This window comes from Rhipicephalus sanguineus, chromosome 6 (assembly GCF_013339695.2).
Source record: "Rhipicephalus sanguineus isolate Rsan-2018 chromosome 6, BIME_Rsan_1.4, whole genome shotgun sequence".
Lineage (NCBI taxonomy): Eukaryota > Metazoa > Arthropoda > Arachnida > Ixodida > Ixodidae > Rhipicephalus > Rhipicephalus sanguineus.
This window is the reverse complement of record NC_051181.1, coordinates 159,773,252-159,799,567: the sequence shown is the minus strand read 5'-3', so window position 1 is coordinate 159,799,567 and position 26,316 is coordinate 159,773,252. Positions and strand designations below refer to the sequence as shown.

Genomic DNA, 26,316 nt, shown 5'->3' with positions numbered 1-26,316 from the left:
TTGCTTTCGCGAGCATTTACGTCATAGACGCCATCTTTGCAATTTGAATCTCGAAGGCCATGCTTTTGTTTGCATCAATTGAAAGATTCTATTGCTTGCGCCTCTCATGCGGCTAATATTACGGTCAAACGAGGCCAAGCTGCGTGAAAATGCACCATGGCCGCTCTCTTTGGTAGTCACTCGGTCGGCTCCGAGCGCACTTCGCGACGTATCATACGGGAACGGTCCGACAGTTACGACGTAACAGCGGGGTTTCCAATACATTGTATCCTATGGGAGCTATGCCGGGACCGGCGGAAAACGACGTAACAGCCGGGAAAACGCAGCAGTGAGGAACGTAACAGCGGGGTTCTACTGTATATAGCAGTTTCATTGCATGAGAAGCTATGACAATGCGATTCTTTTGCACTTTCCTATAAAAGCTACTAGCACCTTTCGGAGACCATAGATCTAGGAAACGATATTTGTAGCCAAAGCACATGTTTCAGAGTACTTTAATTCCAAAATCGGAATACACTCAAGCCTCAAAATAAGAAATTATTGGTTAAAACAATATAAATGTCTCCAATATGAACGTGTAACGGATATAATATAGCATGAAAGCATTTTCATGTCATATTTGATATTGATTTACCTATCAACCTGTGAAAATTAAGATTTCTGAAATCCCATGACTATGATACCGAAAAGAAGGGAGGGAACAGCAAGCATTCTTTTTAAAGCATGCCTGGAGCACATGTACATGCATGTGCACTTTAGTAAAGATTTACATTCAAACTCAGCACACAAGCAGCAGCAAACTTTAATAATAATAATAATAATAATAATAATAATATCTGGGGTTTAACGTCCCAAAACCACAATATGATTCTGAGAGACGCCGTAGTGGAGGGCTCCGGAAATTTTGACCACCTGGGGTTCTTTAACGTGCACCTAAATCTAAGTACACGGGCCTCAAACATTTTCGCCTCCATCGAAAATGCAGCCGCCGCGGCAGAGATTCGATCCCGTGACCTTCGGGTCAGCAGTCGAGCGCCATAACCACTAGACCACCGTGGCGGGGCCAGCAGCAAACTTTGAAAAGCAGAGACTGACATGCAACACACGGTGACTTTCCTGGTGACGTTGCGGTTGCAATTTTGCCTGTTTTAGATCCCTTTATAAACTTTCCTGAAGCAAGCACTCTGCATGTACCAATTCACCATCAGAAGATATTGAGCAGAAGCAATTATTGGGGCCATAGTGCCGAGGTGATGTGGACAAGAATGATGACCAGTACTTGCGCTTTTTGTCCATGTCATCTCTGCGCTATGATCCCAATAAGTGCTTTTACCTAACCAGCCCAAAGAATCCATTATCCAACAGGACATTCAAAGACCGAGGAGTGAATCTCTTTTGTGAACACTATTTTTTAAAATAAATATTGATGCAATGTCTTTAAAATCGTAAAATAACTACAAATTTTGTTAACTTCACTAAAAGTTCAGTCAAGTTTGTAGACACACTTTGTTATAACGTGATTCAACTATAATCCCTCAACAGGGACATAGCCAGAAATTTTTTTCGGTGCGGGGAGGGCAGTGGTGTTCAACCATCTTTTATGTATGTTCATGTGTGTGTTTGTATGTATGCATGTAGTATATGCACCCATGCAAAATTGAAAGAAGTATGGGGGGGAAGGTAACCCCACCCCTCCCCTCTCGTCGTCAGGCTACTCCAACTGCTAGAGGAAGGACTTTTACTGTTCCTCCCAAATCCCGGTAGGTGGTACCAAGTGGAAAACTTCTGCAACTACAAGAGCCATACTGCACCACAGTGCGAGGCACACAAGGCTCACACAGAAGCACCAAGGGCTTTGAATGACAGAAAGTTGAGCTAGTTGGTAAAGATTCATTGTGGAAGGAAGCATAGGTCGGCAAACTCATTTGTGAGTCGACTCACTCAGACTAAGATCGAGCTGTGAGTCTGAGTGAGTAATGTTTTCATAACGAATTGAATTGTACAGCGCAGAATACAAGAGGAAAGACAAATAAGCACACACGGACAGTAATGTTTCGGTTAGCCTGAGTCGAGTGCACCTTATGTACAAAGTATATTTCTTGAGTGAGTCTGAGTGAGCTCCAAATTTTTTTGCCGACCTATGGAAGGAAGTAAGGTGCGCAGACTTGGACACAAGAGAAGATAAGTGTTTGTGTTGTGCATTTCTCTTCTCTTGAACCTGTGTCAGCACACCTTATTTTCTTCTACGATGAAGAGAGCGCTGACCTGCTGCATTGTCATCCTTCATGTCGAGGGGAGGAGTGGCTTGCTCTTCGGGTGGTCCTTCATCCGGACCACCAGGCTCCTCCTCCTCTAGGGGTGCTTCGGCAGTAGCTTCCTCTGCATCTGAGGCAGTGCCATCCTCTTCATTGGGGCACTCTGGAGAATGCACTCCTTCATCTTCATTGGCGATGTCTTCCGCATCAGAACCCAGGTCCATGTTCTCAGGAATCTCAATGTCCTCAGGAACATCCATTGAGTTCGATTCCTGGACATATTCCAAACCAACAGATCATCTAAGCAAGCTTTGCACCGATGTTCAATGTCAGCTGTTACCCAGGGGACATAACTAGGCTTGTGCGAATAGTAAATTTTAAGTTCGAAGTGAATAGCGATTTGGTCAAAAATTTCTAATCGAATTCGAATAGTATATGTCACATTATAAAGAAAAATGAGCATATTTGTCATGACCGAACTAATCTGCACAATATTTTTTAAATTCAAACAAGGCATATGCAAATGTCACTCTTTTTGGTTCAAAGGGAAGTGAAAGCAACCTTGAATAGTAGCAGGATTTGACTTTCGGTAAAATGCAAGTGATAACCTGTAAAATATGTTACATTTAAAAATTTACTTAAGGCATATAAGCCGGTATAACGAGCTTTTAAACTTAAAAAAATCATGAATAGATGTGAGGGTACTTTGATCAGTTAACCTTGAAGTGGGGCTTCGCGACAGTGCAGATTTCCCCTGAATAGGTGTATTCACGGTAAAACACCCCTGCATTGCAGTGAAACCACCTTTACAAGGTTTACATGCGGTTTATATATGTCTATTCGTTCATTTCGATCGAAATTTAGAATAATTTGAATTAGTTTTGATGTGAATTCGAATACTCTAATATTTGTTCGAATATTCGCACAAGCCTAGACATAACCAATCCACAGTCTTTACAAAACCAATGCTATGCCATACTTTTTCATCACGTAATCACAGTACTCAATGCTAAGTTCCACACTAAGCTACATTTTGCAGATTTTATGTTACCAAAATATATGCAAAACAAAATTTTCTGAGGCCTGAGAATTGATTAAAAAATAGGGGTGTGCGAATATTCGAAATTTCGAATATTTTTCGAATAGTGTTTGCTATTCGATTCGATTCGCACTGAAATTTTACTATTCGAACTATTCGAACTTCCCAAAGACAAATGCAGTCAACGTCCGCTTGAAAGTGACCCCTTCAGATTTTTAATATGTTTCACCTCATTACACTTTCGTATAGCGGCAAAGCTCCCTTTCAAGCTCCGTTACGGTCGAACTTAGCCAAGAGACAAAGTCCGATTGAAAGTGGTCCCTAGATTTTCAATGTGCTTCACCTCATCACACCCCCGTATTGCGGCAAAGCTGCCTTTCATGGTCCGTTACGGTCGAACTTGGCCAAGAGACAAAGTCCGATTGAAAGTGGTCCCTAGATTTTCAATGTGCTTCACCTCATCACACCCCCGTATTGCGGCAAAGCTGCCTTTCATGGTCCGTTACGGTCGAACTTAGCCAAGAGACAGTCAACGTCCGTTTGAAAGTGGTCCCTAGATTTTCAATATGCTTCACCTCCTCACACCCTCGTACTGCGGCAAAGCTGCCTTTCAAGCTCCGTTACGGTCGAACTTAGGCAAGAGACAGTCAACGTTTGATTGGAAGTGGTCCCTAGATTTTCAATATGCTTCACCTCCTCACAACCACGCAATGCGGCAAAGCTGCCTTTCAAGGTCCGTTACGGTCGAACTTAGCCAAGAGACAGTCAACGTCCGTTTGGAAGTGGTCCCTAGATTTTCAGCATTCTTCACCTCATCACACCCCCGTATTACGGCAAAGCTGCCTTTCAAGCTCCGCTACGGTCGCAAATGTATTAACTCAAGAAAACACTGGTTCCAATATGGAGATGAAAGATGTGGCAGAGTTGGGGGCTCAATTAATGCTGTTTTGGACCTGAAATTTGGGCAGGAAGTCCGCAAAATCGGACGCCGAAGCTTTTTAGCATCCAAAATTTCAGATGTTCTTATATATCGGCGTCTACGAGGCAGATTTGGAACTCTGGACTTGAAGTGAGCACACCCTTGTCTGCCACATCAGTTGGCCTTCCACAGAAGTTGAAAGAGGAGGAGAGCCTGAGGAAATGGCATCTCTGCCTATCGCGTGTAAAGTGCTGTCGGCAACACTTTGGTTGCACCAAATCATGTACATAAATACAATTCGGCCTCTACATTGCCTCATTCTTGATAAGAAAGACAACTATGAAATATGACCCCACCAGCGCTTCATCAACCTAGCGAAAAGAAACACTTTCATGTTGCTATCTCACAAGAACATACTTAGGGATTCTCTGCAACTTTTTCTGTAATTTCACTTCGAAATATTTGAAAAATGTTTGAGAAATATTCGAAACTTATTCGAAATTATTCGATTCGATTCGCACTCAATCTTTATTATTCGAATTTGCTTCGCACCCAAAATTTTGCTATTCGCACAGCTCTATTAAAAAATTAAAAATTACTAGACATATGATGCAGATAGACTAAATTTAAGCACTTAGAAAGATGTGGAGTAAACTGTTCATCCATTTCATCTGCTTAGCTCTTTCCCATGACCATTACGCAGGGCAATCCAGTAAACAAGCACTGCAATGTGTTGCACTGGTTTCAAAGAGTTTAAAATGGACATGCCAGATGAGAACACAATGGAAATGTGTTGGAAAACGCTGTTTAAAATGACACTTGAAAGATAGTGGGAGGGGGCTCAGAGTTACAAAACAAGGAGCACAGTGTAAATGTACAGAAGGATAAAGAAAATATGATTGAAGCAAGACTGGTAAGCCGAAAACAAGGAAACATTGCTGGCCATATTTCAAAACAAATTATATATTCTATACAGCTGCTGCATTAATCTGCCATGATCTTTTTGCACAGCTTGACGATTCAGCAATCAAGCCATATTAAACTATAACACAACACAGCACTAAATTTGCAGCATGGTTCAAACAAAAAGGAAAGGTATACTTGAATTTTCGAAGAGGGTACTTGAAAATAAAATGTAAACAGTAAATTAATCAACATGATGCACACCTCGGGATGTGTGGAATTTGGGTCTGGTGTCGGTTCTTCAGCAGTGTCGCAGGGGCCATCGTCCTCAGAACCAGTGGGTGGTGGCTGCTCATTCTGTGGTGCAGCAGACTCATCCTTGGCACCAAGTTCGGGCGTCTGCTTGCAGGCCTCACCCGTAGCACCTTTCTCTTCGTTCTCGTCACCTGCCTCCTCAGGCTCATCTTCCTCCTCTTTGTCCCACAACTGTTGAGAGCAGAAAACCAGAGCATGCATCACATCGACAGGGACACAACACATTCTCATTTCTTAACGATATGAAAATGGTATTGAAATAATCTGAAATGGCATGCAATCCAGGTCTTGGATAACAGCAGTAACCCACACAATACTTGTAGAAAGGGCTCCTCCAACTGTTCACTCAAGGTCACCTCTACTCAAGTCTTCCTTGCTAAAAAGTGCCTCAGACTGACAGAAAAGGGGCCCCCCACTGCACCCTCGACGCTGCCACACTGTGTTGCTTCATTCTGCTGATTAGGTGCGGAAAAACAAACTCGCAAAACATAGAGTAAGTGCTCAGGTTAGTTAAGCCACATTTACAGAATTCAAATACTGTAATATTCATTTGAATATTCGAACTACTTGAATATTCGCACAAGCCTAAAAAATACAAATACTAATTATCTTTCCTCTATGCCTTTCTGCTAACATAGGAATATGCACGAATGAAATATTGCACTAATATTTATATCCTGTCTATTAATTCTTCAGACTGTCATGAAGACGTCGACAGCACCTTTTTAATCTAGTTGTCCAGAAATCATTCACTCCTCTTTGGTGCAGTGATTATTTCTCTATGCACTAGATGATGCCCATTGACAGCACAACATTGTATGAGAAGAAAGTTCAATGACCTCTTGGTCAAGATTCTGGTCAGCTTGAACATCCCCCATCTGGTCCTCAAGCTCCTCTTCATCATCCTTATCATCATCATCACTCCTTTCGTTGTCATTTTCCTGTTCTTCAGGGTCCTGAGCAGCAGCATCAAAGTCCTCGGACATCTCTACTCCGTTTTCTTCTTCCTGAGTTCAGAACAGCCCACACAGAGTTTTGTTATGCAAGCAAGTGCTGCAGAAACAGCAATATCAGTGGCAAAAAGGTTGCAAATAAGAAGAAACTGACACAGCCTGCAAACAAAATAAAAAGATATTCTGCAACAACTACCTCAATAAAGGGATAGTTGCTGAAAATATAATGATCTGTCCTTCCAAGAGTATTAGGTATGATTGCCAAAGGACAATCGTACCTAACAAGAAAAAAAAAAGAAAAGAAAACAAAAAGAAAAGGTAATGCACGAGTCCCATCACATCATGTTTACAGCACAGGTCACAGCTTATGCCAGGGTCAGGTTCCTCATAGTTCTCCAGGGTCAGCCAGGTCGCAAACATTGCTTTATGAATTTACAGAGCACAGACAACTACTGTTCAAGTAGAACAAATAAAAAGTGGTGCAACAAACTGCGAAATATCAAAAGGGGGATTGATGTAAAAGTGCAATATAATAAGGGCTCTCTGCTCAAGACAAGCCTTACGCTGACTGAGCTCAGGGTCAGCTTTGAAAGCATAATTATGAAAGACAGCACAAACTGAGCAAATGCAGAAATGTAGCACCTCCTTGTCTGATTACATTTATCACTTCTATTTTCATTCAAGTCTTTAAAATTATGTGGTGTACTTTCTTTTTTCTTTTTTTTTTAGAGCAGATGAACTATCCAGGTTAAAAAGTGAACATTTTTAGATGTAACAGGAAAAAGACGCAGTGCTGATCATGAGGAATTACAGAGAGACTCCACCTTTGGGCACTTCTCGGTGTCCTCTTTCTGCTGTTCATTGCGCAGGCCCTCCAGCTGGTCTTCAGACTCAATTCGGTCGCTGACATCTTTGGCACCTTCACCCTCTCCCAGCCCGCCATCCTCAATTTCCTGGAACTCTGGTGCTCCTTCTCGTGCAATCTCCTCACGCCACTCCTCAGGAATGCACAGGCCCTGGTTACACAATGTTTAAAGCACATGGAGGAAAAATGAGCTTCAAGACCAGCTCTGTTGTCAATAGGCCACTGACTCACAATGATCACAACTTTGACAATTTGTGTAATTTCAGCTAACCACAAAATAATTATGTCCTGCCAAATAAGCTTTTAATAAACAGGGCATTAAACAGGGCTTTTGGTTAAGTCAGAAGTTTTGGTTCACAAGTAGGGAAAGCACCTAACCATAATTTAACTGCCACAGTGGAATGTGGCTGATAAAAGATCATCATTAACCATTGATACTCAAAATTCAATTTTTAATCTTAATAGTCTGTGTTGACAGCATAACATACAGATGATTATTTTATAATTTGTAAAGATTGTCAAAAGACATACACATCTAGTTGCAGTTAGTTTTCATTGGCATTATTATGCCAGCATTTGTTAGTTCACCTTGGTTTATAAAGGACGAAATCATACAGTTGAACCTCATTATAACGATGCTGCATTGGCCACAAAGATACCTTCATTATATCTAATAAATTGTAATAAACAAAAGTGAGGTGCCTATAACGGATAGTAAATGTCCTTCTGTGAACTCTGATAGCCCATTGGTATTTTCCTATGAGGCACAGCAACAATAATGAGTTACATACACACATTCTGCACTACTGCATTCATACAACTGTGTGATTGGACTTATTACATTGGATTATTACGTTGGCACATCAACTGCAAACCAGCCAAGCCAAGCTGGTGCTGCCAATGCCAGACTTTTTGGAGTTATAGGGGTCAGCACATGGATTCATACTCTACTACTGCAGCTGTCACTCTAGTCCGTGTGTCTGATATCACACTTGAGGTCAACAAGTGTGAACACAGTGACGGTAAACTACCTACAATGGCTTGCCATCAGCCACTCTAGAGTTTTATTTTTCGTGCATTGTTCAATCTTTCATCATAAATAGGTCAAATCTGCACTCTAGCCAGAAGTGTAAAACAGTGACAGTGCAGTGTTGCCACTTGCAATATGCAATGTTTAGTCCATAAAATATTGTGCTTTATCAATCAGATGTTAATTTATGGCAATGCCAGAAATTCATGCATTACACAACCCTTTAATAAAGTAGCACATAGCTAATAGGATAATGCATCCATATCAAGGACTAGTTTATTGTCATAAGTGCAACATGCTTGCTTGCACCACTTTTAACAGTGAAGCTGTTTAGCAAATTGTTCATCTTGGTTGATACAGCGCACACGAAACGACGACGAAGTATAAGAAAACACAGGACAGGCGCTGACTTTAGTTGCGAGTCAATAAACTTCAGTTGCGAGTCAGCGCCTGTACTGTGTTTTCTTATACTTCGTCGTCGTTTTGTGTGCGCTATATCAACCAAGACAAACGCATACCAACTCGCTCAAGCTTCCATTCTTAAGCAAATCGTCCCTTGTAAGGCGATCGCAGAAAACTATCATCATCTTAAAAGGTATGTGCCACTGGGCACCTGAGAACGAGTACAGAGAGAGAAAGAGAGAAACAAACAGAGAGACAGAAAGAAACAGAAAAAGAAAGAGAAAAATTCCTGCCGAAAGAAATTCTTCACGAGGTGGGATTCGAACTCGCATACCCTTGATCAGAAGGCGAGCGTCCTAACCACACGATGCTAGCAGAGCATAGCATAGCCTTGTATAGTATAGTGTAGCGATGGGCTGGGAAAGGGAAGTGAGCATGAGGAGAGATGTGACGGTGAGGAGGATGGGAGAGAGTAAGGCGTAGCACAGAAAGAATGAGAAAGAGAGACCAAGAGAACATCAACTAAAGAGAGAGAAAGAAGTAGAGAGAGGAAAAAAGATAGAAAGAAAGAGGAAGCAAGCATCGCGTCGTCTAGCGACCAGATACCACACCCCCTGACCAAGCCGAGCATGCACAGTAGCTACGCCACGCCCTCTGACGGAGATATCATGCGCAACCTCTGTTCAGTGCATAGCCTAGCTGCGTGCTCCCAATGAGGAAGTCGCACATCTCGAAGCTAGACGCGTCAGTCAACGGGGAGTACGAGCGGCGACGGGTCTGTGCTTTGCTGTGCCAAGCTTTGCGCTGTACAAACTGCCTTAGTACAAAAGACTTAGTACACAGTGCCTGCAATTTAATCTAGCATTACCATGCACTCAATGTGTAAACAAAGCAATTTAAAAAGTGTGTAGCAGGTTACACCATTTGTATGCTTAACGAACTCCTTGTTCAGTTTCCATCATTGTACACATGCTGAATAGCAAGTGCAGAAAAGTAAGTGCAGAGAAGTAGGAACCACTTACCTTCTGGGCTAGACTAGTAAAGATGGATGTGAGCACATACAGCAACTTGAGTTCAGTTCTATGGTATGCAAGCTGCAGGGTCACCAGGTAATGGGCCACCCCCAAATACTGCCGCAGTAGGGGAACCACTCTGGAACTAAGTTTACAATGGAAGCATTACAAGAACGCCTGTGCAAATATTCCAGTGCTTCGAATATTACAGTATTCAAATTCACTTTCATAGAAATTGAAAATTTTCAAACTTTAGAAGCATTTGAAACAAACAAACAGATGTATTTTACCATAATTACAACCCACTTGAAAAGGTGGCTTCACTGCAGTGATGATGAGCCGCTATGCTGGAAACTCGCACTGCCACGAAGTTGCACTTCAAAATTAAGTGTGCAGATTACCTGCACCCAAACTAAATCTTCTTTTAAGTTTAAAAGCATGTTATACAGAATTATACGGGCTAAGTACGACAAAACTGAAAACGTGATGTATTCAAATGCTGCTACTATTCAAATACACTTTGAAATTATTCAATACTAATAACCCTTTGCTTTGACTTCACTTTGAACCAAAGAGATATTTGCACAAGCCTAGTCACAAGCCATAAGGTGTGGTAATTTATAGTGCTCTTGTCATGCATGCTCATTCAGCAAGCATTGAATCAATAAAAATCAATGGACATAAGGTGATGCCTCGAAATAACTATTGTAAAATTATGCAGTGAAACATGCTTCACACCTTATCCCTTTTTTTCCCCATGACTAATTACCTTAATTTTTTTATGTTCAAAGCTTTCTGACTAACTGTTCACTGTTGCATAAGATGTCAACCGCCCTTCCATCATGTCACCCAAATCTCCGTTTAGGCAAAGGTCGAACCCTGTTATATTAAAGGCTTATCCAATACAACAACACCTTCATTACACCTGGTATTTTTTGTTAGCATACACACTTTTACCTGTTACAAAAGAAAGCAATTCCATCTATGTAAAAGAAATGGAACTGTGTTGTCTCCAACAGACTGGTACTACAATGTTTCCTGTGAATTTTCATGACCTGCTTACAGTATGGCGTGTCTGATGTGGCAAGAGAGCAACAACAAATTAAAGACATGTTCTTTGCACCGCTGCCATGCGATCGATGTTACCATACAGGTTTGCCACGTTAGCTTGGTATCTGTGATCTGTGCAAACCAAACCACAAACCGCAATGAGCTAAGAGATGAACACACGCAGTAGGGGCGGGAGGGGGGGGGGGTGAGGGGTGCATGGAGGTAGGCATGGGTTTCCTGCTCAAGGTAGCACAGCTGAGCGCATGGGTGGCTCGCACGTACTGTCTTGCAGGTAATCTGTGGTGGGGGCATATACCAGGTGGCTTCCAGCTTTTTAAAAGTTTACTGCGATCACTTCTTGCATGTGATAGTAGTACGCACGCTGGCTACCATAGCCAGTAAAGTATAGCCGGGAAAGCTGTGAGTATGCATAATGCGTGTAGCTGAGCACCACTATCAAGTTAAACGAGCCAACATAATCTGCAGCTGGAAGGAGAGCTGAGACACTGGCCACACTGCCAAATATATACGTAGTAATACGAGCTCTGACCCCTTTCTTCCCTTTGCTTTTTTTTCACCCTGGAAATCTAGTTATAACGATGGCATTTTCGCAGCACTCGAAGTGAGTTTGACTATATATTAAACTGCAGGAGGTCTCGAAAGACAGTCGACTTTCCACTTGCCTTGCCTGGCTGGCTTCGACACTGGTGCCGTGCTTTGCAAGCTGTTGCACCAGGCAATGTGCACAGCGCTCCACCCTCTCCAAGTCAAGCTTGTCAAATGCCTGTCGCAGGACTTCTCTCAAGTATTGCAGTGACTGTTCCGGCTTGGACTTCCCTGGTTCACCAAGCATTGTGTGCAAAGACTGCACTGCTAGGAGCAACCTCCTAACAAGCTTGTCAGTGGCCGAGTTCTTGTGCGGCTCAGGTTCTGGGAGCTCCACTTGTTGCCACTCCCTGGAGACTGCTCCTAAAGGCTCGGCAAGCTCGTGTAAGTTCCTGGCTAGTGGTGGATGAAGAGTGTGGCCAATCTCTTGAACATCCTGGCTAACTGCTGCTAGGTGACTCGCCACGTCTCCAAGCAACTCTATGCTGGGATGGCCAAGCACACCTGTGCAACAACACACAACATGGTCTCCTTAATGACAGAAAAAACACTTAATGGTCTACAAGAGTTTTTAAGAAGGGCATACAAAGCATAGTGTTAAATGCATTCCCCTGCACCATACACATTAAGATTTTCAACGCCCTTTGCTTGAGCAGAGGTATTAGTGGCAATGAAATTCAGTATTGTGACCGTTTTGATATTTTAGTTTACCAGTATGATAAACTGTACTTACCGTAGCACACAAATTCACAGCCAGAAAGAAGCAGAGGCAAGTGACACTTGTTTATCTGTCAACAAACCTTTGCATAATCAGTGCTCACAGTATCTCACCTCTTTCTCTAAGTGTACAATTTGTCACGGCAGTAAAATACTACTCCTGCCACACCTGCATGCCTCTTGTCCAATTCATTGGCCCCACTTGCTCAAAACACCCTTTCTCTGTCAATTCAACTTAAACATTATTATTTTTCTAGAACAGACTAGAAACGTCCTCTTGGGCTGAAAGCTTCCGTCAGCAGCTTGACTGGACCCAGGAGGCATTGTACATGACAGACATGATTTTATATAACATGATTGTACAAGGTAGAACAGTACCCTTATTAGCATTTCACTAAACTTTCGTGTCAGTATTTGTTTCAAGATCTGTCCTTCACACAGCACAATTTAAGTTTTTTGTTCCACTGGAGGGTCTTTTAGCTGTGACATCTAAAGAGAGCCAGCCAAGAGCAGTAATCATTGTGATTGGTGTGTTACAGTTAACATGGGAAGTGGCAGTGGAATATCTTGACGAAAATGGCAGGTGGCTTTCTGGGAGAGATTGTTGGTCTCCTGCTGTGTGTGTCTAGAGAAATAATGTTACACACAGGTGTTTGGAAGCACTACGTAATAGTCAAAATTCTTTTGGGTTTTCTATCTACCATGGGAACTTTAGTTTGTAACCTTCAACATTACCAAGAGAGCAAAAGAGAAAAAAAAAATGTAATAGTTCAAAACTTGCTATAGTGAAAATCTACATAATCTCAAGCAAAAGGAGAGAAATCGGCAATATACTAAGAAAAGGATGCTGCCCTCTGAATAAGTTTCTATGGCTTGGTTTCTTGTCTATTGCACCCTTTCAGTGCCATGCCTCTACAGGACTGAATTTATTGAAATGTTTAGCCACTGGTGTTATAGTCCTTGCTTTTTCTCTGCTATGAGAAAAAACGAGTGGAGCGTCACACCAAAACAGCTGTGCCAGCTCTGTGTTGTCAGAAATACTGACCGTATCTGTTCACGGCTAGTTACCCATTTGTTTACGTAAAAGGATTTCATTGCCTTTAAAAAGCAAACAAAATAAATTTAACACTTTTAGAAAATTTAAATGCACAAAGGATTAAATACATGAAAATGCAAAATAATTTATGTCACACTGATGTCATCACCACTGCAGTTTGCGCAAAGACTTAAAAGAAAAAGCATAAAAAGGTTAGCCTTGATTTTCTCAATTAGTAATCTGCATTTATTTTTGTGCTACAGTAACATAAGTTTAAAGTTTCAACCCTTCAAGTGCTTATGACAACCTGAACTTGTCATGAGCAGTCGTCACTTTTTTGCTTATGACGAACTGTGCTCATCATGGCTCTTCGGCAATGTTCCAAGAGGCTTTTGACGAACCCAGCTCGTCAAATGGTGTTTTGCTATTTAAAACATAGATGGCAGCACAGGTTCCGTGAGTGGCACTTTTATTGAATGAGAGTCTGCACACTAAACGGTGAAATGCATGCCTTGCGTTTCATGCCTTGTGCGTTATAAACGAACAAGGCACAGTGCCGTGCTTTGAACGCTACTGCACGGATTGTAGTCTCATCTACTTTGAATTGAACGATCGAGGAATATCGTGAACTTTTTCCACGGAAGTCCAATGGAACTCTTACTTTCTGGAGTTGCGGAAATTTCTTTCAGAATACACATCAAATGGCCCAGGTATGGGGTATTACATGAAGGTGCGAAATAAGATGAATAAAAGATTTTTATCTGCCGTAAAATGTTTTCGCAAATATATTTATGTTTTGAACATGTTTATGAAGCATTTCACGTCATAAAAAAATTGGCAATTTTTCAAACAATTTTTCATGATTTAATCGGTATGGAGTTTAACAGAAACTGCACTGCCTTGGACTAATATCAAGTTTACCTATAGCTTAAGCAAATGAAACAGGAGTGCTAACTTATTGAATTGAAATACATACAGCAAAGCTTAGTAAGCATAATAAGCTAAAGGAGTGCCGAATGAATATGAATGAATTGTGATGATGCATGTTACCTGGAAGACTCATAAGAAATGTTGTGAGTATATCATTAATGAGCATAGCTTGAGATTGGCAAGAGCAAGGAAATGTCACTGGAGCCAAGTCCCTTTGATGAAACATTGGCTCCAGAAACATTCCTTGTTTGACTTTTCATCAACTTTTGACATAATTAAAACCAAATTTGCATGCCCTTCAGTATTTAGTTTAATGGAAGTTGAAGGCAGCAGGTACTCCTTGCATGCATGCTGTGAGTTTGCACAGTTCGGGGCAGGTAGTGAACACTAGTACTTAAAACTTCAGCTGCCATCTTTCACCATCAATTACTTCATGCTCCAGTTTCAAGATATGAATGAACACCTGCAGCAGCCATAAGATGCATAGGTGTCCTGTAGCAGTCTTGGTGAATGTGGGTAATATTTCTGCAATTCATTTCAGTTACAGTTGGCATGTTTTGTGTTACCTCTGAAGGCAGGGTGCGACAGCTGCTGTCCACATCTTTGAATCAAGGCTAGTTGTGGTTGAAGCCTGGTTACAGCTTCTTTAATTGGGCTTTCAGCTGATTCAGCAGGCTCTGGCCAGGCTTGGAGCAGTACCAATATTTGTTCCATCCGGTAGCTGCTCTGGAATATCGCTGAAGCCAGCTTCTCCTGCCAGCCAAAGTGCACACATGTTCATAAAGAAACAATATATGGAAAATTGTGTCGCTCTGCAACAATAACAGTGAAGCAAATCAAAGAGACTTACCAGAAAATTATTGAAACATTTATAATGTGAACACACTTAAAAATAATACGATAAGTATATATATGCAATGCTTTATTTTCTATTACTACAACATGGTCACCAATATTATGTGTAATCTTGCGTATAAGTATATATACTGTACATAGTGTAGTGCAAGTATGTAACGCATTGTTCTTGATTTTCTTTGTCTTGTTCAAATCTTTTGATGCTGTAAAATTTCCCTGTCTACACTGCTTGTTCCACATGCTATCACCCAGTTTCATCTTCTAATGGTACGTTCGGCTAGGCACCACCGCGCTCTGACTGGGACTGCAACACTGCGGAGTTCACTCTTGATCCGAGCCAGAGAAAGCGTGTTTGAGTCAAACATGCAGCCGCTCACCAGTGTAATTGCAATCCGGAAAAGGATACTTGTCCCTGACTCTTCTGTTGCAAACAGACGAGGTGCGGGAGTCATGTGATCAGATCTCGGTTGCGCTCCGAGGGCAAAGTGAGAGTGCCTGAAGCGATCTGAGTTAGAGCGAGGTGCTCTGGGAGAACCAGAGCGCTCGAAAACGACCAGTAGAATGTACCATAAGTTTGCTTTTCTTTTTTTCCCAGTATTTATAATGAATACACGTTTTGTGTGATGAGTTAGCTACAATTGTTTGCCACAAATGTACCTACTCTCCTTCATTTTCTGTTAGCAGGTCCCCCATGACAGTTCTCACTTTGGGACAACCAATTGTGCGGTTGTACTTTCCTGTGTTTCATGTATTGTACTAATGGAATGAATGAATGTCGTCGCTCAATCTTTTTATGCTCTCCCCCTATTAATTAATGAACTGACGAAACAATGGAGTAAAAAGAAAGCAGAAATAATCAAACTTGTACATATGGTTAATATGCAGCTAAACATCAAATACTGATGCCAAATCCAATGGCTCTGAGATACAGTAATGTCATGTACAGTTCTTGTAAAACAGAGGCCCCTAAGCTGCCGACTCACTTAATCACCGGCCATTATCACCCATGAGCAAAAATACACAGGCCCTTCCTTAACACGATGCAATGTAGCATCAATAATCCCACCAAATATGAGGAGGAGTATGTCAAGTACACTATTCAAGCCTGCTTGATTCCCTACTGTACTGTCACATGCCCCAAAGAACCAACATTCAGAATTCCACACATTGAATGGTTTCCTGCTTGATTCTGCTCACATGTGGTTCTAAGCATACTGCAAACCAAGTGGTTTGCAGTATTCTTAACAGCAAAGTCTGTTATGACAGCCACACCTCACCACAGCAAACAAAACATAGAGCATGTGCATGTACAAACACTTTACAGTAGAACACAGCACTACCTGACACATTATAAGAGCACAAGCTTGACCAAGCACTCACCTTCCATTGGTCAAGGAAAGTCTGTTGTAGAAGTGGTCCTTTTGAAGATTCCTCAAGAGAAGTTGCTAGATGCCTACACGAACATGGAAGAGGCACAATAAAAAATAAGGAAAAAATGGTCATTATTGCTTTCTAATATACTTACTGTAGCTTTTCCATTTTGTGAATTGCATCACAGGAACGAGTGCGGTCTTCCACAGCCAGAGTAGCCAAGTGACCCGCAAATCCACAGCACCTTTCCATGATCTGTGGGTCAAATTCCTGGTGACAAAAATTCACAAGATATCTCCTGCAATTTGCTGACACTGCTGACATGCATTAAATGCAAAACTTTTAACACATTTCTAGAGTCACAATGTTTGAGGTTTTAATTCCAGTGTTTCACTCTCAAAAGTGCATGACTCACGTGCTGGTGAATCAGCACTTCTGCGTGTTTCTTGGGTTCCGGATAGATTGCGTCACTATACTAACAGTAATTTTTTGCAAAGGTATTACTTATGCAGTACAAGAAGGACCTGCATTTTTTGCTGAGCCAGGAGAATAATCTATAATTTCCCATTGGTGACTTCTGCAAAGGAAAATGATTAGGAAAAAAAAAAAACACCAGCACACTCTACAGGTATACTAGCTGCTTTTATGTTAGGCACAGATGATTAGAGATATCTCAATTTAACTGCGGTAGTCGTGGGTTAGAAATACATGATTCGCAGCTTCAATATGCTGCAAGAGAGGTGCAAGTTAAGGACTGAAAGTAAGTAAAACGTGGTTAGCAGCTCCCACAACAGTGGCATAACAAATAATTCTCTATGGTTTCTAAAAAGAGTATCCGTTGCTAAACAAGACAAATGTGCCCCTCTCTAAATATACGATCTTAGCAGACACTCAGTCATTCCAGTGTACACTTCCGGAACAATGCTATAGTATCTCACTTATCCACTAGCTGTCGATACCTTTGTAGCGTTACCATTCAGGCCAAGTTGTAGCAAATGGTGCCATATGAAAGCAGTGAGTAAATATCGAACTTTAAATCTTTATGCAAAATTATCTTTAAAGAAGAAGAAACGCAAACAAATTCCCATCCTCCCACTTTTGTTCTGCTGGTTTGTTCGAAATAACATCTGATCTATATTTGAAGCCAGCACATTCTTTTGAAGCATCAAATATCTCTAGAAGTTCAAGCAGCCAATCAGCATGATGTGGCAGCTCTAGAAAAAAAAATGACTGCTAGTCATTCATGACAGAGAGAAAGACAGGGTGTTGTCCTCAGAGAAGTAAGACTTGCCTAGGGCATGAAAACAGTTGACAGAATGCAAGTGCATGATACAAAATTTATGTGCACATTAGTATACAGCATCCGGTGCTTGAATCACACTGACTCATTGCATAGTATGGTCAACCACAGAGCACACAAGACAGTCATCTCTCCAAACACCGCATTTTTCACTTCAGGCTTTCTGTTGATAACACACACAAATGCCCCATCAAAAGTTGCAAATGTTGCAAGTAAACACTGAACTAAACCACTGGAATACTTGAATACTTTGCCATTATGCTAATTCAGCCAATGGCAATCAAATGTCTTTATGAGTCACATATAAAGATTGGATCAAATTACTGGAAAAAGAGTAGTTTCCTGGTGCTTCAATTCAGCCATTGATAACCATGATTAGTGCAGCTAGTGGCGAAATAAAAAACAGCAAAAGCATGGTTACCTTGCTAGGGCAGCTGGCAGCCAAGGCGGCAACACTTGCAATGCAACGATAGTAGTAACGATGGCAACCAGCACAGTTCTGACCCATGGAGTCATCCACGACCGAAGGCAGGCTCTTCTTTACTGCCGCTGATAGCTCAAGTGCAGGTGCCTCCAGCATGCTATGTGCTGTTGGTCCAAACAGCTGGCCCTTGCGGTAAGACAGACCTGCACATATGACAGTGTGCTGAGCTTACAGGCTGAGGCAAAAGAGTATATTCCAGATGGGAGAGACTGAAATAACAAGGCATGTGCACAGTTTTTTTGCAAATAATAAAGTTACAATCCCTTTGTTCCCCTTCTTCATATAATATGATAGTCGTGAGACCCCAGAAATGGTGCAGAGGGACATAAAGTGCAGCGAGACATAAAATTGAGAATAGAAACTGAAACTTAGGGGGGAAGAGGCAATACGGAGTTCTAGAAGGCAAAACTATGTGGGAAGAGCAAACGAAACAAAAACTTGTAGGATGCTGAAGCATCGTCTTTAAGACTGCAACGCAACAGCATTATCAGGACCCGTTCGCGTCACCTTCTCATTCACTTGCCATGCTTCGCTTCTTGGTGGAAACCTCAACCGTGCTGTGAGGAAAGAAACGTCATCCAACTGCCTAGTGAAAAGAGCAGAACTCTAACTTCAGTTTCACTAAAGCAAACATCTGCAGTTGGCGTTGTTCGTTTCTTTGTACTTACCCATATTAGCCAATGTCTTGAGCAGATCAGCCAGGGCCTTGCGTTTGCGCTGCTGGATCAAGTGCACCTGCTTCTTGCGATCCTCACGTTTGGATTCTGGTTCCGACTGCCCACTACCCATCTTGGCCTGCAGTAACAAACAAGCCCATGCGTTTTCCAAAGCACTGACACAATGACGCAGTGGTAGAACAAACTTCAATGGTCAGAATCAGACATAACATTGCCTAAAGATACAGAGAAGGCAGAGTCACAGACGCACACACAGAAACAAGCTTAAAACATGAGCCAAAGCATAACGCAGGCACAGTAGTTTTTAGGAGTAAGAATGCACTGTCCTTGTGCATCATTACAGTACCACTGCTACAAATGTCGCAACAAATACATTGCTGGAGGGGGGGGGGGTGCACATGACATGGAATCATTGAACAGGCAGTTACCAAAACATGCTTTATATTTCATACCCACTGTTTCATTGCTTTAACAACAAAACAGTGCAATCTTTGAGCCAAGCAAAATCTGATATACATGCAGAATTCTGTGCCGTTGTTATGTGTGGCATGTAGTTAATAAAATTACAGTTAAGCCATGATATAATGAATCTCAATATAATAAAATTCTCTATATATACCAATGTATATGTAGAGTGGTTTACGTTTCTTTTTCCTTCCCTTGTTCAGTGTGTCCTATCAGTTTTCATAACGATGAGACAGACGTCACTGGTGGCATGTGATGCATGACCCCGCTCTCCCCCCCCCGCCCTTTTTTATTACGATAGCAATTATATGGACATTCTCGGCGAGTTTTTGCTGTCGCTGTCGCCGTCACCGTCATGTCCCGGATATGTGTATGTATGTATATATAAATAAAAGCCAGAAAGAAAAATAAATAGGAAGAAAAAAAATTTCCGAAGAGCGCAACCGGGATTTGAACCTGCGACCCCTCGCTTCGCAGCGCAGCGCGTTAGACAACAAGGCCACACACCATTTTTTTTTTTTCTTTAATTCATGGAAATATGACCCGTTATTGCTGTGAACCACACACTACATACTTCGTCACATTAGAATTACCTTAACATTCAGAACACCCACATTGTTGCCTACAGTAAGAGGCTGTTCAAAAGTCAGGCAAACACACACAAGCGTCCAGAAGTGCAAGCCACTCCGGAACGGGCTCAAAAGTCTCAACAACACTGCGCACTTGAGCAGCTTCTTCTCGGAAGACAGACCTCGTCGATCGTGGTGGCTCGGCGTGCCTGTCGATCATGCGACTTTTCCATAGCGCATAAAGTCCTAATAACATAAATAAATCATACGGTGTATTATTGGTGGGGCTTTTTTTGAAAGGAAGGAACCGAATACCATGAGCTGTGATTGGAAGGTCTTTTCTGATTGTTCTCTTTAGAATGTCCCAGAAATAAAATGCGTCACGACAATGGATAAAACAATGCTCTATCGTCTCAGGTTGGTCACAGAGTCGACAATTTACAGTCCAGGGCACATATATTGCTTTTTCATTGAGCCATTTCTTCACTGGTAGAGTGGATGTGTGCAGTTTAAAGAAAAACGTTTTCGCTGCTGGCGATATGCACATCCTACGTACACGGAATAATACATCATGGCCAGGCAAAAGCAAATATGGCAGTCGGTATACAGGTTCTGGGAAAAGGCTATTCACAAGTGCAGCGGTTAGCGTTGTTCTGTCTATATTATATAAATACTCTAATGTAAATCTGGTTTTCAAAAAGTTGACAGTATCAACAATTTCTTTTAAGAATCCCGACAACTGCGATTCCTTGGCAACATTTGTCGTGACATAAAGAAAAGGAAGATGATAACTCAGACGGTTTCGAAGAACTGCCAACAGAAATGGGTGACAGACGTCTTTAAGATAAAAAAATCGCAACACCAACTGTCGCACAAACAAATGCACCAGACTGAGGCCGCCCTTCTCAAGTGGAAGAAAAAGGTTGTCTCTTCTCATAGGTTCCCATGAAGAGCCCCAAATAAAACAAGCAAATATCCTGTGAAACGCTTGAATGTGCACACGAGAGCAGTGCAATACCTGCAAAACATAGACAAGCTTTGATGCAAGAAATACATTGCACGCTTTAGCTCTTGAAAAAATGGAAAGGTCTCGTCCGTGCCATGTTGACACCTTTCGACGGATATTAGTTATCGCGGACGTCCAATGTGGGCCGCTGTTACGATAGTTATCAAGAGGCACACCAAGATACCGCATAGCAGTCGCATTCCAATGGATATTTGAGAACACTGAGGGAGTTTGAGCCCACATTCCCAGCCAGAACCCTCTGCTTTTATCAAAATTTATACTGGCTCCAGCGATTTCACAGAAGCGTAACGTAGTGTTTACTGCTTCTTGAACACTAGGTTTATCGGTGCAAAAGAAGGCGATGTCGTCGGCATAAGCTAGAACTTTAATTTCCTCAGCCTCATATCGGTATCCTCGAATGCCAGAATTTAGAAGCACACTTAAACATAGTGGTTCCAGGTATATTGCAAAGAGCAAAGGCGAGAGCGGACACCCCTGACGTACGGATGAATTTAACTCTATTATATCCGAAAGTGTGCGGTTTACAATGAGCCTTGTAGTGCACTTTTTATAACAGAGTGAAATACCATTGTACAGTACGTCACCCAACTGCAGATGTCTTAGGAGCCTGAACAGGAAAGCATGCTGTATCTTATCAAAGGCTTTAGCGAGGTCTATTTGAAGAAGGGCTACTTGGTCCATACTACCATCGATACATTCAAGGACTGACCGCGCTACATGGATATTTGTTTGTATAGAGCGGCCTCGAATTCCACATGTTTGGTGGTCACCTACGCATCTAGTGATCACTGTCTGCAGGCGATTTGTCAGCAATTTCGCAAATATTTTGTAATCAACGTTACATAATGATATAGGCCTATATCCGTTAACTCTCTTTAACGCTTCAGTGTCAGTACTTTTTGGTATTAATGTTGTGTGGCCCTGATAGAAAGAAGGAGGAAGCTCACCACGTTCATAAGCCTCCTTAAAAAGTTGCTCAAGAAAAGGAACCAGAAGTTCTTGAAATTTTATGTAAAATTCCGCACTAAGGCCATCTGGGCCAGGAGTTTTGTTTTTCTGCAACGTGCTTATTGCAAACCTTATTTCTTCCCTAGTGATGGGCCCATCAACACTAAGTCTGTCGTCCTCTTGTAAGGGTGGCACAAGCGCAATAAAGTGGTCAGCTTTTTCTTCATAATCATCCCGAAGCTCAGCCGCGGTAAATAGTTTTTTATAATCCATTCTTTGGAATACTAATGGCAAGCTATTTATATACACCATGTACCTCTGGCGGTACGCATAACTCAGAGGTGCTTCAGCGTGTGCAGTATCATCAGCGAGATTGCCCAAAGGGAGCGCTTTAAAGCAACGCTCCTAGATTTTGCCTCAGTGTGAAAACCGCCCTCGAGATGCGCACTAAAATGTGGCCCATTTCTGTACCCACTTGCGATGTGGAACGCCGGGTAAACAATGCCTGAAACGCCACAGCACGGCAGGAGATGTGGAGGGGTCATTCCACGCCACCCCACTTTTCAAGAAAAAAAATATCTAAGAGCATTGGGTTGTAGTGCGCTGCTCAAACACAAAAGGAACTGTGACAGTTCTTTGTTCACACTCGTCCTGCGCATACCAGTACATTCTCTTCAAGTGTCCTTCCTTGTGTTTGAGCAGTATGCTGCAAGTGCCGAGTCGTGACCATTGTTAGTTAGCGATCGTCCTGTGTGCGTTGTTTTCCTGCGTCCTTTGTGCTTGAGCGGCGTGCTGCGAGTATCAAGCTGCTTGCTGTTCTTCGTGTGACATTCTAATTTGTTGCTATTGCATTCACTGCTTCGCCTTGCGCCAAAACTTTGACTTTTTTCTGTTGATGCATGATGAATGAACCAGACTTTTCTAACGGGATCAACCTGGACACCAATAGTATGCCTTCTGGACAATTGTGAGTTCACATGAACATCTGTTAAATTGCCCTTAAGTAGCAGCAGCATGTGCACTTCACCCAGGCACAGCAATCTAGAGAGGAGGTGCTCTCGCATGTCAGTAAAAAGGTATTATTTTTGCATAGCACACTGAAGGGTGCTCCACAATATATAACAGTGGATACAGTTTTGTAGAGTTCCGCGAGATCAGATTCAAAAGAGCTGCTAGCCTTCTTTTTTATAACAGTACGATTTCTTGTTATCGCGTTCATTGCTTCACCACGGTGGCAAATTTTTTTCGCGCCATCACCACATCCCAGAAAGCACGGCAGGTGATGATGATGATAGCAACTCGCTTACGCGTGCCACGTCGCGGACGACAGCGGCACATGAAGGCAAAAGAGCACTTGGGAGCAGTTTCGGCGTAATAATGCATTTTGGAGCAAGATGTGGCACAGCAGAAGCGGATTGGCACAGCGTGGCACAAATGACGCAGCACTTCCACCCCTGTACTTTTTGTTAACCATATCCAAAATTTAGTTACATGACTACATTAATTACATGTGTAGCTGTATCAAGCCAGCAACTACGAAGCAGTAGGAAATGCCCACATACCAAGATGGCATCTTCTTGCTCAAATGCCTGCACAGTGGCAGCTACTTCAGCAGCAAGGTCATCCAGTTCTTGTGTCAGCTCAACTGCCTCCATGTTGCGCATCACTCGGTTTAGAAGCTGCCGCATCCGGAACGCATAACGATGTTGCCCATCCTAGCAAGAGAACAGTTTCTAAAGAAGTTGAACTTCCCACTTGCGTTCAACACACTTATTATGGAAGAAAGCAATCAACCCAGATGCCTCCACATGGAAAAGACATACAAGACATATAAGAAAGACAGAGCAAAAAGAAAAAGCTTGCCCCTGCTGATGACAAGCACCGATCTTAACTTTAAAACCCAACATAAACCCAAAACTACCCAGTCAGGAAGCAACCTTAGGATAGTCGCAGAGATGGTAATTGTATAGCTTACGTTTTAGAAGCCTTTAAACAGCACCCATGTAGTTAATGAATGCACCAGACGGCTTTCACTACAACATAAGTCCCAGCATGCCACTGCCGATATTTCTTTAGTGTGTCATGGGCAGCTGTAGGCACCGCCATAACTCAGAAGCTGTGGTGAAGGGCTGAGGAGCCTCATGTTGTAGGTCACACCCAAGTTCAGGCAACCAGTAATGGCAACACTTTTTTGTCAGTATAAAATAAGTTACTTCTGTGAGCTTTTCATGCCATTTTGCTGATATTTCACAAGTAAAATTGTGCAAGAAGGCTCCTCTATATGTAAACTGAGTAAAGCTGCAGTTTTTACAGAGCACCAAGTCCAGTTTCAGTTGGCTTTTAAAGGAGATGTGGTAACCTCAATATGTACAATTTTTCAACACCTACACTGTATGAATTACCTAAACTGTTTGATTTGTTGCCATCACTGTTATTTAATCCGGGCTTTGTAAATGGTTACAGCAAACAATGCTCACACATCTCTATTATTAAAACTTAGACTGGTTGCTGGACTGTACTGGAGTAACAACAGCCCACACAAATATGTGAGATAAAAGACTATGTTATTGCAATTACTGCACAAAGCTCAGAGGAGTGTCACAATATTGTGACAGAACAAAGGCATGGCATGCTTCTAGTCGCCCCTGCCATTACCTGTTCTCTGTATTCCGCTTGCTCAGAACACATGCTTACCGGGACCCTGAAGTGGTTCTAACTAGGCTTGTGCAAATATTCGAGCAGTTCGAATATTCGAACGAATACTACAGTATTCGAATATGCTTCGAAATGAATTTAAATTATTCTAAATTTCGAAGTATTCGAAATGAACCAATAGGCGTATATTAGTCCGCATGTAACCCACCTGTAAAGATGGTTGCACTGCAGTGGAGGTGTGCTATACCGTGAATACACATTTCCAGGGAAAATCCGCACTGCCGCAAAACCCCACTTCAAGGCTAAATCAACAAATTAGCCTCGCATTGATTGATCATTTTTTAGGTTTAAAAGCTTGTTATACTGGCTTATATGCTCTAATTGTAGTAAATATTAAAACGTAACATATTTTACAGGTTATCACTTGCATTTACCGAAAGTTAAATCCTGCTACTATACAAAGTTGCTTCCACTTCCCTTCGATCAAAAAAAGAATGACATTTGCACATGCCTTGTTTCAATTTTAAAAAATATTTTGCAGGTTAGTTGGGTCATGACAAATATGCTCATTTTTCTTTATAGTATGGCATATATACTGTACGAATTCGATTCAATATTATTAGACCGAATCACTATTCACTTAGAATTCGCTTCAAGCCTAAAATTTACTATTTGCACAAGGCTGGTTTAAATTATTCTTTACAAACACATTAAGTTAGTCGCATAGGTTGCATAATTAACAGTCTGCATACTGCATAAATTGTTTTAATTTATAATAGGACTTTAAGAATGTGCATAACTAAGATTGCAGAAGTACTGCCACACCCGAGTTTTCAGCTGCCTGTTTTGGAACATGGCATTGTTTTATTTGGCTTCTAAGCATTTAAAAAATATGAGTGGCTGCATTTGGGGTGGTACCTGGTAACACAGAGATCAATCAAGCAGACAAATACGAAGTGTGGCCTCCGTGATCTACTGCGTGCCGGCTGAGCATTGTGGAAGCCAAAGCTTAGCCCAAACCACTCAGTGAAGACGTTGAGTAGAAAAAGCACAGCTCGGGAGGATGGCAACCTTTATCATAGCTCCCTCAATACAAGGTGCTTTGCTAAGTTATAGTGCAAGTGATTTACACTAGTTGTAGCCTAACTGCCTCAACAATTTGCAAAATACTGCTTGAGGGACCCTTTAATAAAAGCAAGCTTATTCTTTTACGATACAAGCACCTCGGCAACACACATGTGCTTGTCACTTTACAGAGACAAGGTGTTGGCGACATTACTGAACGAAAAACCTGTCGAAGAGAAGCTTACCAGATAGGTTCTACTTAACTTTGAAATTCTAAAAACAGTCAAGGAATGACCTGCCACATTTCGATGAAATTGAAATCAGCAGAGTGAAATAAGTGAAAACAGGTATTAGCCTAACCTCTCTTTTTGGCACGGGACCCAGAAAATGGCCAGGTCTGAACTTCAGGCAGAGGGAACTTGGCTCTTCAAGCTCTGCTTCCTTGGTCAAACCCCCAAATGCGCAGCGGGCATCTTGGTCAAGCACTTGCTGCAGCCGTAAGAGAGAAGACAAATATCTATTCAATATGATGATATGAGAGTTATCTTCTTTCATTGTGAATAAGCCTCTTGTATGAGAGCCACAACACCTTGTATTAGTGTTGTTTTTTTACCTCTGCTTATTCAACGCCTTTATCTCAATCAGATGAGCTTTTGTCAATCCTTCGACATGGCATTTCATTTGGTGTTCCAGTTAAGATCACCCCACATGGGGCATACTATTGGGAAACTTGACAGGAATACCACATAAAGATATCACGAACATAAACATATCATTTTGAGCATGGAATTCTAATAGGGTCTACAGCTGTAGTATGGTGTGTAGAACAATGACCCGGAGAAGAAGGCATGCTTCGATTGCTCTATA

General features: G+C 41.9%; 1 protein-coding gene across 1 annotated transcript in view; it reads right to left on the bottom strand.

Annotated features, from left to right (window-relative positions):
- The window catches only part of LOC119396912 (midasin), a 153,804-nt gene that overhangs the window by 7,249 nt on the left and 120,239 nt on the right, over nucleotides 1-26,316 (bottom strand). Inside the window, exons 59-71 of the mRNA XM_037664292.2 lie at nucleotides 25,810-25,938; nucleotides 23,292-23,444; nucleotides 18,712-18,838; nucleotides 17,981-18,186; nucleotides 16,414-16,529; nucleotides 16,269-16,341; nucleotides 14,600-14,786; nucleotides 11,428-11,854; nucleotides 9,704-9,839; nucleotides 7,209-7,400; nucleotides 6,271-6,438; nucleotides 5,381-5,602; nucleotides 2,266-2,527 (exon numbers count right to left, since the gene is read on the bottom strand). Of these exons, the coding sequence (XP_037520220.1) occupies nucleotides 2,266-2,527; nucleotides 5,381-5,602; nucleotides 6,271-6,438; nucleotides 7,209-7,400; nucleotides 9,704-9,839; nucleotides 11,428-11,854; nucleotides 14,600-14,786; nucleotides 16,269-16,341; nucleotides 16,414-16,529; nucleotides 17,981-18,186; nucleotides 18,712-18,838; nucleotides 23,292-23,444; nucleotides 25,810-25,938 (2,398 nt within the window). The remainder of the gene's footprint in view (nucleotides 1-2,265; nucleotides 2,528-5,380; nucleotides 5,603-6,270; nucleotides 6,439-7,208; nucleotides 7,401-9,703; nucleotides 9,840-11,427; nucleotides 11,855-14,599; nucleotides 14,787-16,268; nucleotides 16,342-16,413; nucleotides 16,530-17,980; nucleotides 18,187-18,711; nucleotides 18,839-23,291; nucleotides 23,445-25,809; nucleotides 25,939-26,316) is intronic.